The sequence below is a fragment of the Cottoperca gobio genome, chromosome 9 (assembly GCF_900634415.1).
Source record: "Cottoperca gobio chromosome 9, fCotGob3.1, whole genome shotgun sequence".
Classification (NCBI taxonomy): domain Eukaryota; kingdom Metazoa; phylum Chordata; class Actinopteri; order Perciformes; family Bovichtidae; genus Cottoperca; species Cottoperca gobio.
Window position 1 is genome coordinate 13,455,963 of NC_041363.1, and position 17,962 is coordinate 13,473,924.

At 40.0% G+C, this 17,962-nt stretch overlaps 1 protein-coding gene across 2 annotated transcripts; it reads left to right on the plus strand.

The window, feature by feature from the left end:
• The first annotated feature begins 3,170 nt into the window (after positions 1 to 3,170).
• LOC115013358 (mothers against decapentaplegic homolog 4) lies at positions 3,171 to 16,950 on the plus strand. 2 transcript variants are annotated; one of them, XM_029439591.1, is made up of 11 exons: positions 3,171 to 3,281; positions 3,893 to 4,021; positions 5,801 to 6,209; positions 7,729 to 7,903; positions 9,766 to 10,020; positions 10,289 to 10,396; positions 10,510 to 10,560; positions 10,953 to 11,151; positions 12,243 to 12,411; positions 12,791 to 12,929; positions 13,606 to 16,950. In XM_029439591.1, exons 3-11 carry the CDS (start codon positions 5,970 to 5,972, stop codon positions 13,815 to 13,817), a joined length of 1,548 nt encoding a protein of 515 aa, XP_029295451.1. In that variant the 5' UTR covers positions 3,171 to 3,281; positions 3,893 to 4,021; positions 5,801 to 5,969; the 3' UTR covers positions 13,818 to 16,950. The 2 variants fall into 2 exon arrangements, with proteins under 2 accessions (XP_029295451.1, XP_029295452.1); XM_029439592.1 differs by lacking the exon at positions 3,171 to 3,281 and having other exon boundaries at positions 3,723 to 4,021; positions 10,968 to 11,151.
• Positions 16,951 to 17,962: the final 1,012 nt, after the last annotated feature.

A 17,962-nucleotide genomic window follows, 5' to 3' on the forward strand; every position in this document is an offset into this window, starting at 1 on the left:
CGTGAGTGCGCACACACATCTGTTAATGTGTGTGCGTTTATGAATACAGACCTCCTCACTACACTGCCTCTCTGATTTAGCTTCAAACAGACAGCTCAGCCATCTCGTCTCCCACACCTCCATCTCTCTCCTCCTTTTTCCTCCACTCTCCGTCTCTCTGATGCTCACCACCAATCCATCCATCCTCCAAATACCTCCCCTCTTTCAGTCTAACTCTCCTCTCTTCCTTAAATCTATCTCTCCTTCCAACCATTTTACTCCTCCGTCCATATCTCCATGTTTTCATATATCCATCCCTCCATCTGCATTTACTTCCCCGCGGGGAAGACAATTTCCTGAACCCCACTGAAGTGGAAAGATTTCAGATTTAATACATTCCCCACTCATGTGACGTGTTTAGGCTTCAGAGGAAGGGGTTCAAAGGAGAAGAGGAGAGGAAAGCTTTTGGATGAGTAGATGGGTGGAAACGTTGGTAGCCTAACACTAATCAAACATGTTGGTTAGCTAAATGCTAACTCATCTTAGTTTAGTGTGTTAGAATGTTAACATTTGCTTATTAGCACTAAATACATAAAACTAATTTAGTAATTGATGGTCCCATTTAGACTAAAACAGGCGATAAAGTAGGGTATGCTTTAGGGCGGGGCTACCTTGTGATTGACAGGTCGCTACCACTGGGTGCTCTCCGGGTTTTTGTCTTACACCTTTAACCCTTTCACAGTGTGGTTCCTTCAGTTCGTGAAAGATTATTTTAACATTTTGGTTGCCTAAAAATGTCTTCTTGAACGTTTATGTTGTACTTAGCTTCACCCTCTCGTGTCACTTCTGGTTCCAGAAAACGGACAAAATGCCAAACTCGAGGCTTTAAAACCAAAGTGTGACATCTCGGTGACAACATCCACTTGTTCTATAAAGTCTATGGTTGCAACTTGTAACTAAGGGGCAAACAATCTGTAAATACATCAAATCTCAGTATTTTCATTTTGAGATTGTGAGGGAAGGACAGAACAATTTAAATGTAAAACAAAAAGGAATTAATGGATGGAGGAGAGTTGAAGGAGGACATGGAGCGTTGAGGATGTTAGAGGTGAGTGACCCGGTGTCACAGAAAGACACATCACATCCCTTAGGCTCCTCTCTCGCTTGTCCATTTTTATTTACGTTTGTGACTCTGTTGATGGATGTATAAGGCCCACACACTCGTTAATACACACACACACACACACACACACACACACACACACACACACACACACACACACACACACACACACACACACACACACACACACACACACACAGCAGTCATATGCCTCTGACTGAAGGTTGTCAAAGTGAAAATCAGCTTCAACCAGCCACAGCTTCTCACTTTGTGCTGTTATGCTGTGAAAGGCTTTGTCCTGCATGTTTCTAAAGATGTGCTGTTGTGATCAAGTCCTAATCCATTTGCTGCCACCTGCTCCACAATCATTAAACTTTACTACAACCATAAACCGCTTTGGAAGTGTCAGAATTACCTGGCAACGCCGGATATTTACTTGGTAGTTTTCTGTCAGCCATGTGAAAAATGGAACATTTAAAGTGTGATATTCAGATGGTGCTAATGAAAGCTATGGTTACTGCCAGACAAACATCTGCAAACTTACATCCACTGCATCTAATGCAGAATGAATGGAAGTCATGAGGAGAACAATCACATTTCGCTTCATGTTCAGTTCAAGCTAAATAAATTATTGCAGCAAACTCCTATGACTCTCGTTCTTTAAGCATGCTGGGAGCTAAAATTAGCAAAATTCAATTTGTAGGGCTATTACCATAATGCAGAGCCATTCATTCCAGTTTCACATGGATTTAAAACTACCTCAAAGTTAAAACATTAACTGCATATGATATGGGAGTATTGACAATTGAGTATTATCTTGGAGAAAAACACTGGTCAACATAAACATGCCGTAAATGTTAGGTGAGGGCCTATAGTATAATAATAATAATAATAATAATAATAATAATAATAATAATAATAATAATAATAATAATAATAATAATAATAATAATAATAATAATAATAACATAATACATTAGATTTTTATAGCGCTTTTCTAGAAACTCAAAGACGCTTAAATCCCCAAAAAGTTTTCCAACAGTAAATATATATATATATATTTATTTTATCTATTTTTTTAAGCTAACTTACTTTAAAGCAACCAATATATTAGCCTACAGACTGAAATGCATTTTATATTTTACTGTCCATATTTAGTTTATGCTCCTCCTGAAAATGTCTGCTGGACATTGATGGAGATGAAACATCGATTCTAGTATTAAGCTAAGTATAAAATGTATCACAAAATGATCATGCCCGCTGACTTTTGATCCACAAGCCCTGTTCAGGGGACACCAGGTCAGAGTGTATAGGCTGGTGCTTACTGCCCTCTGCTGGTCAGTAAAGGGAGTTGCATTACAAGTGAATAGCTGGTAATTGTAATTTGACCCTGCCTCTATCTTATCTATCTCTTTGTGCTGCTTTCTCTATCACATGCTTGCATTAAGCAATATAAATGGAAATACAGGACATGTGCAAAGGAAGAGCAGACAAAGAGAATCAGAAGAAAATTATTGCCTTCTTAACTTCCTCATTGGAGGATACTTATTTGAAAGAAAGAAACGTAGACGAGAGACCTAATTGAGGGAGAGATAAGAAAGGGAAACAAAGAGAAAGATAGATGATAGACAATTAAAGTCAAATTATGGGAGCATGCCAAGTACATTAGCTACCAAAGATGATAATTAATCATCATTGTGTGGCTTGTCGGCGGGTAATATTCACATCTGTAATTGGGACAAATTGGTAACCAGTGGGGCATTTAAAGAGTGTGTGTGTGTGTGTGTGTGTGTGTGTGTGTGTGTGTGTGTGTGTGTGTGTGTGTGTGTGTGTGTGTGTGAGAGAGAGAGAGAGAGAGAGAGAGAGAGAGAGAGAGAGAGAGAGAGAGAGACATACACACACACACACACACACACACAGATTATTTATGTTCTCATTACAGTCGAGAGGGTATAATGAAAGTGTCAAATTGAGGATAAACAATGTCTACTTTTCATTCCAACTAAACATCACAGCAGCTGATTTCCCTTCACTAATTAGCACCTCGTTAACAGCACAGGAGAAAATAAACTGTGGTGTTGCAGCTAAAATAAAACTGTCCTGTCACTTTATATTATGTGAATTATGCATATTTTGAATTGAATCTGGAAACATTTCCGTCCGCTACTACTTCAATTGGGTAATATGTTTGTGTCCTACAGGGGCGAAATGGTCTTTGTACTGTATTCTTATCAAACTTTGATATTACCAGTAGGCTACACAGCCTGTCTATGGATAGCCTGGATAATAGTATGTTGATGACACATACAATATATCAATGATAATGTGGACAGATAATTGTAGGAGTGAACTTCTGTCTACCTGTCTATCTGTCTATCTGTATATCTGTATATCTGTCTATATCATTGTTTTGTCTCACTGGTTTGTTTATGACTGTCTTGCTCTTCATGTCATAGTTGCAGAAGTAGAAATAAAACTAGATACAGTAAAAGCAATATACTTTGTGGTAGTGATAATAGTAATACCAGCACCTGCCGAAATAATAGTAATCTATCTATTTAGTAGCTGGAACAGTACAAGTAGTATAGGGCCATGAACTATGTGAACCAACAAACCCCTCTCGTGATACGCATGCGCAACGCGCCATTGAAGGAAATAGTGTGAGAAGTGCGTGAAGTGGGCCGGGACTTGACGGAATCTGAGATTTGAGTTGATCCGCGCTCTAGTTTCGAGGATGTAAGGCTTCAGGTTGCGGACAATAATTTGTATTCACCATGTTTTTCTAAACAGCTGGTGAAATTTATGAGGATAGTCTAGCAGCCATACAGGATCTGCACACCCCACCACTGGCCCCGTCGGCACGGTAACTTCGGACAGAGGCAGGGCTCTCCTGCTAGCTGCCCCACCAGCTACCTCAAGGTAATGCTAGCTATTTACATTGCTTTAATTCGTTTTTAATTAGAAACTATATAGCGTTCACATACCAACCAATGTTTTTCACAGCACACAATTATATTGTCGCTACCTATCGAACACAGTGGTCGACAAATGATTGTGCTGCGGCATAACAACACGCCTGCTAACCTCATAGTAGCATGCTACGTTAGCTAGTTTGCTATCAACAATAATCGGTGCTACCTGATGTGTTTAGTAGCAGGTAGCTAGCAATTCTGATGTCAGCCTATCTTAATAACAACGGCTATTTCCGTTTTGGCTCTTTTAGAGTAAAACCATAAACTAAAAGGGATACCTATTAGAATATGCTATGTAAAAATGGTAGGTAAAATTAGGTTAACCTTCATTCTACACATTTGCAGTCAATATATTGTTCCTTATTCTTATTTATTTTCATGTGCATTATTTTTTTCAAAATTGTTAATAGGGACCAAAATAAATACTACTACTACATAGTAGCAGCTCACAACACCTGACAATACAACACATATAAGTGGCATGCAGATATGCTTAAAATACATTGATCAATGCACCTCTAAATTACATTACAGGTCATTTAGCAGACACTCTTATCCAGAGCAACCTACAGTGAACTAACTTCAGGGACAGTCCCCCTGGAGCAACTCAGGGTTAAGTGCCTTGCTCATGGGCACAATGGTGGCAGCCCTGGTATTGAACTCACAACCACAACGTGTTGTATTTGGAAGCCATATCTCTAGGCCAAATTAGATGTATCTGGGCATTACTAGTTAATGAGATAACTATCACATATTTAAATTACCCTATTAAGGCAGTACATATTCTCACAAGTTATCTGGTGTCATGGTGTTAGGCTCTTTGAGAGCTCAGACAGTCTTTAATAAGAGCAGTCTGTAATTAGTATAACCAACTTTACTGTATATCAGACAATCGTAATAGCCCTCCCACTGTTTTACCCAGTACATTAAATGTCCTAGATATGTGCCAATAGTTGAGCTTCATATCCCTAATACATTGTAGTAAGTAAGTGTTTTGCCCTCTTGCGTTTAAAAAGCTTCACATTTTATTTTGAAGACGGGGATTGTTCACTTCCGGTTAGTTTTGTGCGTATGCAGTAACTTTTCTGGACTAACTGCAGCCAGACTGGCGCCGCTAGCTAGCTACAAGAGGCAAGCGAGCACAACAACTAAACCCTTATTTTTCCCTACAATAAACTGTTCCGGTTTCTTTTTTTAATTGAACGCAAATGAAAATTGCTACTTTGTGTTGTTATTAGGTCTTTAGTGAGCTAGAATTGTCATTATACGGTTAATTACTTCGTTAAAACGTTACGTTAGAGTCTCTGGTTCATGCCTCCTGGCTGCCCCCACATCCAAACAGAAATATTGTGTGTTTATCGGTTTTTCCTAGAAAGCTGACAGCATTTACAGCATTTATAAAAAATAAAGGTAGTATACAACGTGTTTTTGAATTAACTTTGTTGGTCAGATACACCAAGCTTCAACGTATAATCTCTAATACAAAAGCCGTGCAACTTGTCATAAAGGTTATAATGTTATTGTTTAAACTGTTTAAGAGACCCTGTGATCAGTTTGGGGTTTGTGGTGCTGTTGAACTGTATTGTGTTATATTGAGCAATGTTTCTAATATCTCTATCACACTATACAACTCATCAACACCACAAACGACCGTAGTGTTTAATCAGCACCTCTCTAAAACAGTTAGTCACCAATTTGCACGTTTTCCTCTTTTATTTCTTTTTAGATCCTGTCACCTTTCCTCCTGATGCTGAGAGTTTTGTGTGGTCACACATCTGCCTCAACTACAGCTGAATTGCTGTGAAGATTGCCTCTGCTTCAGCTTCCTGATTAAGGGAAACTGTGTCAACATATATATATATTCTCAGTAAGTGCAGTGAGGCACAGAAGTCAAGATGTCCATCACCAACACACCTACCAGCAACGATGCCTGCCTGAGCATTGTGCACAGTCTGATGTGTCACAGACAGGGTGGTGAGAGTGAGACGTTTGCCAAGCGGGCCATCGAGAGTCTGGTAAAGAAACTGAAAGAGAAAAAAGACGAGCTTGACTCCCTCATCACAGCTATCACCACCAATGGGGCACATCCCAGCAAGTGTGTGACCATTCAGAGGACTCTTGATGGACGGCTGCAGGTAGGAAGATGGTTATCTAGATCATTCATTAAGTGTTTATTACATCTGTTAATGTTTGGAAACAATTCACTAGTCTTTGTAACCTACTGTAACTACCCAGACATCAGATGTAGTTGCTTTTCAATTAAGGTTCATTTAAACAAAAACCTCTAATATAATTTTAGCCTCATTACACATGTTTTCAGGTTGTCCATCGATCCGTATGCCCCACTCTTGTGAACACAATATCTGAGAAACGCCTGGAGGGATTTTCTTCGAATTTCTCACAAACAACCCCTTGTAGCATTTAGGGGTCGAAGGTTAACGTCACTGTGACCTCACAAAATACGTTAACTCAATAATTTATGCTAAGTATGACAATTGCACACCAATGTTTAATAGGATATAACTAGTCACACCAGTCATTACTTCAAATCTGGCCCAGTGCGTAAAGTGTGGGGGGGGGGTCACTTTCACACTACCTACCCTCTCTTTCTGGCGCCCTCATTCAGAACACACCCATCTTCAAACTCGTCCCTCATTTTGGTCTCAATTACACACCTGTTAAGTTTTGTGACAGCATCTTTGCTATCGCTGTGACAAACCAAAGACAGAAATACAAACACCTGGCAAAGTACTCAAAATGGCTTTTTTTGGTAGTTTCCTGAGGGTGTCTCCAGGAGCACTTTTTGCCATGATGACACAAGGTGAAAACAATACCAGCACTGCCGCTGCTTGTAACGATGAAGTGATGATTTTTTGGACAGACATAGATGTAAGCTGCAACTTGACTGGTTGGCAGAGGCATACAACAGTGTGGCTGTATTTCTAGTTTGTTTCATAAGTTAAAATGAAACCTCTGACACTTAACTACAACTAACGACTATTTTCAGTGTAAAATTATCTTCATATTACTTTTGTCGGAAAAATGCTCGTTCTAATTTACGAAAGCCCATAGAGACGTCGTCATATTGCTTGAGTTTTTTCTCTCTCCAATCAACAGTCCAAAGCCTAAATATATATTAATGTTACTATCATGTTTGGCAAAGAAAAGTGTAACATCCTCACATTTGAGAAGCTGGGACCACTAAACGACTGAAGTGGCGCTAGTCAGTTAGCATGCTAATTTCAGTAGAAATCTCTGCAACACAACACATACACGTCTTTGACACAACGTCAACACTGTTACCTCTTCACATTCTGTTGATAGTGTTAGTTCATTGTTTTAAGTTTCAATTCTGGCATATCTTACACATTATAAACCTTTTAGGTTGTTGAAATGTATTGCGTTAAAAATATAAATGTGAGAAGATTTATGGAATCTCTCTGCAGTAGACCAAAGTTGTGCTGCAGTATCACTGGTTTTTTCCCAGTGTGTATTTGTCTAGTCGGAACATGCTGTTGCCAACAACAGTGGAAATATATGGAATATATGTATTGCAATAATTGACACTGCTTTTGACCTCAGCTGTTTCGACAGTGAGTTAATGAATTAACTCCGTTTTCCTGTACGCTTTCTCTGTGTTTTTGTTGTTCCCAGGTGGCTGGACGTAAAGGGTTCCCTCATGTAATCTACGCCCGGCTGTGGCGATGGCCTGACCTGCATAAGAATGAACTGAAGCACGTCAAATACTGCCAGTTTGCCTTTGACCTCAAGTGTGACAATGTATGTGTCAACCCCTATCACTATGAGAGAGTGGTGTCTCCTGGCATAGGTGAGTAACGGGGACGTTTTCAGTTGGTTGAAATGTTTATCGTGTTCTATAGAAACTATTAAAACTAAACAGAACTATAAGAAATTCAGTGTCAAAGTTTCAGTTCTCTTTTATAGCGTACTGAAGTGACTGAGACCAAAAGCTGCCTTTTTTAAAGGAGGAAAGTAATGAAAACACTGCAGGGATAGACGCTAATATTTTCCGCCAAGCCCCTAAATTAGGTGGCCAAAGTACATTTTTGGTTGCCCAAATGTAAATTTATGTAAAAACAATACAGAAAAGGTCATTAAATGCAACTTAACACAGTATTCCTTAACTGTGACACTTCAATAAATGAAAACGAAGATGAGTGAATCAATGAGTAGGCATTATAAACTGGTCAACATGTCTTTTATTTAAATACCAATATCTTGTTTGCCACAAGATAGCCTAACATCTTTCATTGTACAATAAACAATCTCTTGTACAAAAAAATTAACAAAGCCAAGCAAAAGTCTCCTATGGCTACATAACAGTTTAATTTATCAACATGTAGTGTAATTTAACGGACCCATCACAATACCTCTCACTTCTCTCCTCAGCCATTCGCTGAGACAAACTAGCTTGTTTACATTCTCAGATGACAACGCTGCTCTCTTCTTTTGCACTATGTTACGCGATCCGTAAAACAAAATTGGCCTGCAGTCCATTGCAATCCATCTCGCGATTGAGTTGGTTAATCTGTCAGAGGTAGATTTACTAATTCTGCTTCTGAACGTCTGATCGAGAGCTTTGACGAGGCTGGTCGCTCACCTGGGTGCTAGCTAGCTCTGAGCTAGCTGCTAAGTGCTTTGCTCTGAGATGATGTCAGGCTAGAAGTACTGCGATGATAGGAACATTATTTTCTGCAGGAATTGCACAGAACGGTGCTCCTATCTGCAGTTCCATCCGGGCGTTTATTAAATGTAAACTGTCCATTCACTGGTCCAAGTAGCGTTTTCTCATCCGCTTCATCGTGTTGACGCAGCTGCTGTGGCCACGCCGCGTCGGTGACGTAAAAGTCAAGGGGAATCTAAGAGCGCGATTCATCGCGTTATTTATTCTGTGATTAATTAATCGAAATTAAGGTGTTAATTCGACAGCCCTACTATTTTGTGTTGCTGTGAAAACATCTCTTTCAAACATCTATTTAATAAAGTTTCTTGCCAAAAACACAATTTTACATTTGAACATTCACGATAAAGTTATAATTTACCTTCGCCCAATACTCATTTTTGCTGAATAGAGTTTAAATGCGCCGTTGCTCGTCCACTGCAGCACTTTTAAAGCAAGTGACGGGATGCATAGAAAGCGTACGACAGATCAAAGCGGCACTCGCGGCCAGTTAAGATATTTAAATAGAAACCAATGTAATCAAACGGATGTTGTTGCTGAACCTCCCCTGAGCGTGTCTCATTCTCAAGATGGACCTGATAAAACTGTGTGGCCATACGAGGCCACCTACAGGCGATATTTGGTGGCGACATAGTCATTTTTGTTGCCATGATTTGACCCTGCTAACCCTGCATAACAATTGTCAGCAACCCAGTGTGCAGTTATAGGGCAGGATTACTGGTGTGGTCCTGTAACTTTACTTAAAATCCTTCAAATAATGTGGCTTTCTTTTGAAGTCTATGTGGCATTGCACTGTGCTTGTGTCTGTTGTTATTCCCTTTGTTGTAGATGCAATTTGCTTTAGTTAGGACTAATCCAGCCAGCAGTCTGCATCACAAGGGATATTTTTTAGCAGTAAGAAGTTGGCATCGTCGGTAGCTTTAAAAAATAATAATAATAATAATTGTATTCAAGCCATTGTTCTTTTTATCCCTTTCCTTGGTCCACAGACTTATCAGGACTGACACTGACCAGTTCTGGACCCAGCTCTGCGCTGATGGTGAAGGATGAGTATGATTTTGATGGGCCGCAGAGTCTGCCCTCAATCGAGGGAGGGCACTCCATCCAGACCATTCAGCACCCTCCATCCGCCGTCCGCACGGCCCCCTCTGAACCATTTGCGACTCCAAACCTGCTCCCACCTGCTGAGGCCTCGACCTCTGCCTCCACATCATCCTTCCCTGCCATTGCTGCTGGATCAGGCAGTAAGAGACAGTTGTAAAATATTCCTCTGTGTGTGCGCTTGTTTGTACCGATGTCTGTGTTGGTTTGAACATGCGATATGTGTCTGTAATTGACAGTTAAAGACTACATTGTCTCGTTTTGAAAATGTTGACTTCAGAAAGAGAATAGCTTCTGGACTGAAATCATTATTAAGGCATGTTCTGCTTCTGTTTTGTTGCATCAGCAGTACTTGTGTGAGTATCTACTATTTATCAGTTTCTGACTGTTCTGTTGTCCTTTACTCCTCAGGTGCCAGTTCCACCTGGTCTAGGAACAGCAGCTTCACCCCCAACATACCGCACCACACCAACGGCCATCTACAGCACCACCCTCCTATGCCACATCCGACACACTACTGTAAGGACACACTGTCACTGCAGCTTTAAGCTCATTCACGGACAAAATTCTGTTGTTAAATTGCATTTTTTGCAAAGTGGGTGATCGCTGCCATTACTCTCTGTTTCTCTCAGGGCCAGTGCATAATGAGCTCGCCTTTCAGCCTCCTATATCCAATCATCCAGGTGAGAAGACGCAATCAACAAGTACATAAGACATGGTCACAATTTCCTGCCTGGCATTTTAGAAAACGGCGTCAATCGATTTGACTAACAGTGCGTCTTTCATTGCACATTTCTCTCCAAACATTGATTATTCACAGAATACTGCCCTACTGCTATTATTCATCCGTGCCTAAGGCAGTGTGGCCCCTTTTTAACTGCTTCTGAAAGTGTGAAACTGAATTTGATCGGAGGCCATGTTATATGCTTAGTTTGATTGCCTCTGCTGTCAACTTTAGATTTACAAGTTACCTTTATGTTATAGCATGCAGGGATGAGACAGTTCATCAGTTACTGTAGTTTTTAGTAATGAAATTATTTAAATTAACCAAATAACTTAAAACCATTGACGTCAGTTTCCCTCATTTCAGCTCCTGACTACTGGTGCTCCATTGCTTATTTTGAGATGGACGTTCAGGTCGGGGAGACGTTTAAGGTGCCCTCCTCTTGCCCCACCGTGACAGTGGACGGCTATGTCGACCCCTCGGGAGGAGACCGCTTCTGTTTGGGCCAACTCAGCAATGTACATCGCACTGAGGCTATTGAGAGAGCAAGGTAGGAGACCAATTACCTTCAACAGTTAAAACCTTACTGCTAATGTACTCTCTGAAATAACACAGAGAAAGAATCATAGAGCTGTTTTAACATTTGAACCAGAAACAAACTTCTATAATACAGGGTTTCAGCAGGACCTTAAAAAGTCTTAAATTCAATTGTCTGAAATTTAGGCATAAAACGGCCTTACCCACTCTACAGCTGTGTTAACCGCAAATCTTTTCTTTTTCTTTTTTTTGCTTGGGGAGAAGACGGCACCACAATTTAAAAGAGGTTTTTCACCCCAATTGGAAAATAATTTACTCAATCACATCCATGAAGCCCGTTACAATCTCCATGCTAACAATCACACGACCAGCTTCTTTAGATTTAGATACAATCCTGCTTCACTTCCCTGAGACGGAGAAGTGCAGATTCAACCAGATGTGCATAGGGAATACTATGATTAATGTGTGGCCGAAGCCAGAGCAATAAAATAATTTACCTAAAGTAATTCTAAGACTTGTTTTAATTTATACTAGCAGAATACAAATTGGTATTAAATTCTATGCTATGTGGTCTGAAAGACTTAAATTGAACTGGTTGAAACGTGCATGAAACCCTGTAATAACAGCAGATAACATGTGACATCTTTTTCATTGGTGCTATCTTTACATGTGCATTGACGCAGATATAAATATCCCAATATATTAAGGGTTGATCCAAGATGATACAGCCACACCATCTTTACAGTTGGTTCCTTTTATTCATACGTTTATTTAAAAACACCCTGTGGATTTTCTTGTTACAAATCGTGGTGCTGTAGAACAACATAAACTGAGCAGCCACCCAAAATGTTTGCATCTGTTATTCTACCAGCATGTCACAAGAATGCACAGGATGTGAAAAACATGCAGGGCAACCGTGGAGTACAATCCCTCATATTCTTGCTTGGCCTTAGGGATACAGACAATATGTTTATGTGAGAACCGTTGAATGCAAACACAAATTGGGTTTGTTTACAATGAAAACGTCACATGGCAATATTATAACTTACATTCTGTCCCTGTTTCCTTTTTTATTCCCCTACTGTCCCCTTTCCTCTCCTCCAGGCTTCACATTGGCAAAGGGGTTCAGCTGGAGTGTAAGGGTGAGGGAGATGTGTGGGTGCGATGCCTCAGTGACCACGCAGTGTTTGTTCAGAGTTACTACCTGGACAGAGAGGCGGGCCGAGCCCCTGGAGACGCTGTTCACAAAATCTACCCCAGCGCTTACATCAAGGTAGGCACATGGGTCATTGGACTGCAAAATGAGGACATCCCTCCGGGTTGACGTTTCATAAAATGTTGTATTTCCTTTCTGGAAACTGCTGCCTGCAAGCTCCAAACATCCCTTTCCAGAATATCCCTTTCATCCGTTCCCTGCTTTATAACATTGTTTTTACTCAGTACTTGTTTGTATGTCACATAAAATGTTCCCCGCCCATACTGCACACCGTCTTCTTTTCCACTCGTATCGCATCGACGCAGCATACACATACACAACAACATACACAGGAGGCTCTCCCTGATTGGCAGCCTGTGGCAGTATGTACATGTCTCCTCTGCAGGGTTAATTGCTGCTGATTGAACAGTATTTAAAGTCTCATCTCTCCTGCCAGGTGTTTGACCTGCGTCAGTGCCACAGACAGATGCAACAGCAGGCTGCTACGGCTCAAGCAGCAGCTGCAGCCCAAGCAGCCGCTGTGGCCGGAAACATACCTGGACCTGGATCAGTTGGAGGAATAGCTCCAGCTATCAGTAAGCTACCATAACTGCGTATATAGATGCACACTAACACAAAGAGACAGCGGGAAGTAAAGGCTGTGTGGTTTGGTGTACATTTTACTGCCAAGCAAGCAGTGAGTGTGAGCGATGTACTTGTCAATGAAAAGAACCGAGGAATGCGCAGAAAGATGTTCAACTTAATTTGCATTCAATGTAAAATCAATCAAATCAATATGCTCCAAAATGTAATTTGTTTCATTGCTCCAAAAATGTTTTTTTTGTATACTGTAGTTTTGCTACTTGCACATAGACCATGTTTTTATTAGAGACGAGTGGATAATGGTAGTGCTGTAACTATTTCCATTATCAATTAATGCCAAATCATTAATTTAGTTAATTAATCGATTCATTATTTATTCTTTTAAATTATTTAGAAAATGGGTCCCAATTTGACATATTCATATTAGTTACCTAAAAATGGACATAAGCTATTAAGAAATTATCAAAAAATAATTCTCCATTGCCAATTAAACTTACATCCGGTCGACTAGAATTGTTTCAGATAGACTATAAATAAACCGCTTGAAATTACATCTAATTTGTTGTTTTAATCTTGGGTTAATACACTGCCCTTGAATATACCTTCAAGTTTGAAAAACTAGTTGTCACACACAGCATCCCACTGACCTGATTGTGGCCCTCCTCTCAGGTCTCTCGGCAGCAGCAGGAATCGGGGTAGACGACCTGCGGAGGCTGTGTATTCTCAGGATGAGTTTTGTTAAGGGCTGGGGGCCCGACTACCCCCGCCAGAGCATCAAGGAAACCCCGTGCTGGATCGAGATCCACCTGCACAGAGCTCTACAGTTACTGGACGAGGTTCTGCACACTATGCCTATAGCAGACCCACAACCTCTGGACTGAGATCTGCAGCATCACACTGCAACATACGGTGGCAATTGAAAGTCTTCCTCAGTGAACCCTTTCAGGTGGAGAAGCCAGTGAAACAGCTGCGACACTGAAGCTGTCCCACATGAAAAATAAATACTTTCAGGTGTGTTTGAGGCACCATTGTGCACTGTGGCACCTACTTCTGCTTTGTTTTTAAGCAAGAGTCGGACTAAAATCAGCCAAAGCCATCTATTAAAGATACGTTTATCTCTTTTTTTTGATCGATGGCTTTGATTTGTGATGACTGGAATAATGAACTGTATGACTAGAAAAAGACGTCACAGATAAGTACAGTTTCAAAGCACCACAACATGCAAATAGATGACCTGCAGATCCCATTCAACTGGAATGTACAGCGACTACTCGGTCCACAACCACCAACTACTGACAGACATTAGATTCACTGAACAATGAAAGAACATCGGAGTGCTGTACAGCTGGGGGGGTGAGTGTCTTGGCACCAGTAGAGTTCTGCTGGTTTTCTATTGTGCCTGTTTACAGTGTCGCACTGTAACAAACTGCTTCACACCTGGGATGACAAGCAGAATGGAAAGGCAGCAGCTCTCAGAGGATCAGCGCTCGACATCACGATGATCGCTGCCTCTCACATTCTGGGCAGCATTTGGATCGGGTCATACTAAAACATTCACAGCTATCTACGAATATCACAGAGAAGGAAGTGACAAGCACCATGCCTAAAGCCGACTGAACCTCTGAACTGAAACCAAGTCAGGTCTATGGACTCTTCTAGGTCAAGTATTGTCAAAGTATGGGTTTGGACCTTAACAACTGGTTGTGGGGCCTCTTGGGTGTCTAATTACAAATCTTTTTTTTCCCCCTTCCCAATTTAACAAGATTTTGAAGCAAAGGAAGATCCTCCAGTTTAGGTTTTGGACACAACAATAGTGTCAAAGTTGAATTTCCTATTGATTGTTTTTACTGACTTACTGTGATTTATATAGTTTATTCACTCAAAAACAGTGATGACAAGATCATTGAAGTGATCATTCATAAGTGGTCACCTTCCAGCTGTTTCATATTTGGTTACTGTTTTGGAAAACACCCTCATTTTTGCTGCCACAAAGGATGAATCACATCTTTTCTCACTTTCACGCTGAGAGCAAAACAGCTGGGAAGCTTTTTGTTCAAACTTGAAGAAAGAAAGCAGAGCTGAGGCAGACAGTTGGTCTTAAATCACTGAGATTTAATCACAGTCAAATTAATAGAGTTGTTGTCAATGTTTTGGCAAACCAAAGTACTAATCACTCAGATGCATACTGTAAGTCTTGTGAGAGCGAGAAGTCCAGCGGACTTTGACCCAGCAACGTAAATTTGGAAGTTTCTTTCATTGAACTTTAAAGGCAACTATGTTAATTTGTATTCATTTCAATTGTATCGATTTTTCTTTTTCTTTTTAATCTCCAAGCATACCCTGACAGACTCCACACTAGTTGAGAATCATTGTAGTTAAATATCTTATGACTTGCAGCCCACTTATATACTACTTGATCCAGGTCTCTTGTGTATAGTATACTGACAAAGATATGAGAATTTAAGACGGTTACCCAGCAATATTGATGTATTTTCTTGGTTTTATTTTTGTTACTTTTATTATTTGATTTGTATAATATTTTTAGCACTTTAATTAATTTTTCTTGTTTTTAATTCAATAACCCTAATTTTGAGTTGGTTGTCCTGCGATATGGAAAAGGGAGTGAATGTGTTGGTTTATATTTTATGTAGGATTGTGAGAAGAGGCAACTTTGTGACTTTGCATTTGTAACACCAAGTCATATTTTTAAAAACAGTTGTTGCCCTTTCACTCTATAGGCATTCACACACATTTGTAGAGTTTATTTTGGCTGTTCTGAGTTGCAGTCTTTTTTTAATCCATGTAAATAACTTTTGTTTTTGAAATGCATGTCAATGTTTGCATGAATGTTAATGGCAAATAGACTCCTTTATCCCTACCCTCTTTTTAAAGTAGTGCTTCACTTGCCCTGCGTAACATGGGAAACTGGACTGTCTGAGGAGTGTAGAAAACAGCACCTGCTGCATACTGCTGCATACTGCTGCATACTGCTGCATACTGCTGCATACTCTGCTGCATACTCTGCTGCATACTGCTGTGGTGCGTTGCTGGTTTACGAGAACAGCATTAAAGGCAAACAGGGAAGCTACATGGTCATTAATGATGGAAATTATCCCATTTAGTTATGTAAACTCAACTTTTTAGCAGCTAAGCACCGCAAGAAGGCAACTTGTCTCCCTGAGACCTAATTTGTATAAATACAGTAACTCCCTCCGTTTTTAGTGTGCAGCCTCTCTTTGAAAGTAAAATGAGTACAAGCATGATATTTTCTCTCCCGCAGGTGTTGAAACGGGTGAAGTTAGATTTACGCACAGAAATAATTTGATTTCAACACGAGTCCCCCTGTCTCCTCTGCCCGTGCTGCATGTGATACATTGTTACTGTCGTTTAAAGCATTTCTTTTAGATTACACACATCAATTAGGAATACACATTTAATTTGCTCACCTTTTGCTTGTTATTTTTCACATCAAACTGCCAAAAGGTATATTCTTTCTGATTTGATAAGATATATATATTTTTTAATAATGTGTTTATGTCCCTAAACAAGTGTTTATTTGTTGACAATGCTGTCTTGATGGGATACAGATTAAATGCAAAAAGAAACATCGGATTTCTTCTTCACGGTTTAAATTTGAGGGCTTGTCCCATCTTTGACTATTTCAAGATCATTTGAAAAGCATTGTTAAAAAACTTTCTTCCAACGTCAGGGATTAAGAGTCAAACTTTGGGATTTATTCTCATAATTATGCATCCGATTGATCGAAGGGCAAGAAATGTTATGATTATGTTACTGGAAGAAGTGATGCTGAATTCTGTCTGGAGAAACAATCTGTTAGGTTATGTTGTGCTTTGAGGTGGAAAGATGTTTTTATATTACTTGCAGTTATCATAGGAGCCTAAAGACACGGCTCAAGTGAGTGGATGTTGACTACTATGACAGATTGCAGATATACATTTTACCTGTATTTCTTATGTGAGAGTCTTTAATTAAACATGGCCTGATATTCTTTAAGTGGTGACCTGTTTATTTTCTTAACAAGGAAAAATGTTGACGAGGATAAAATTAATACAATATTACGTTATATTTAAAAGGTGCAATGTGTAAGATATGGCCAGAACTTTAGTTTAAAACATAAAAAAAGTTACCTAACATTAACAGAATGTGAAAAGGGTTACGGTGTTGACAAAGACGTCTATTGCGTAACGGATATCTTTTGGTCTTTGGAGCGGCTATCTTGGCACTACACATTGCTCCTTTTTAATATAATGCTGCTTCTTTTTTTGACGCCCTGGTCAACCCACACAGGTGTTTTCAGTTATTTTGATTACACCTCGGCTCAGGCTGTACTGGGAATTACATACGGGAAATGTACCAATGGACATTTTGACATGTCATAGCAGGAAAAGCACTGCTGCATTTAATAACATGAACTATAAAAGTGCGCTCAGTTGGGATAGTGACAAAGAGATTGGATATGGAATTAATTGGCAGATACTCAGGTTCAAAATGAGACCATACATTTCTATGGATATTGTTTTTTGAGCCACGACAAATGGCAAAATGTGGCCAGCAACAGATAAGGTAAGGCTTCTTTTTAGCCAAGTTGATAGCCCAAAGTCCCTTTTGCTATTAAAGCAGTTGTTGACCACTTGCGGCCTCTACTGGTCAGTTAAGAGGAGGAGTCGCAATCAATGACAGTTACTGTATAACAGTCAATAAAATAGGTTTTTCAAAGATTTTAAATCAACAACCACGAGAGGTGCTTGAGCGTAAAGTCATAAATGAGCACAACACATATTAAGCTGATTAAGAATGCGAAATTACCTGCAGACAGACAGACGGATACATGCACACACACAACCTAACACAAGATCTTTCGCAAGGTGTTATAACTGATGGCTGCATTCCACTAGGGGTCCTGCTATGACATGTCAAAATGTCGGCCATGAAAAAGATCTATAGGAATGATAAAGGTGCACGTTGTTTATCATAACGAGGACAACAGGAGAGTGTGGGAGATGTC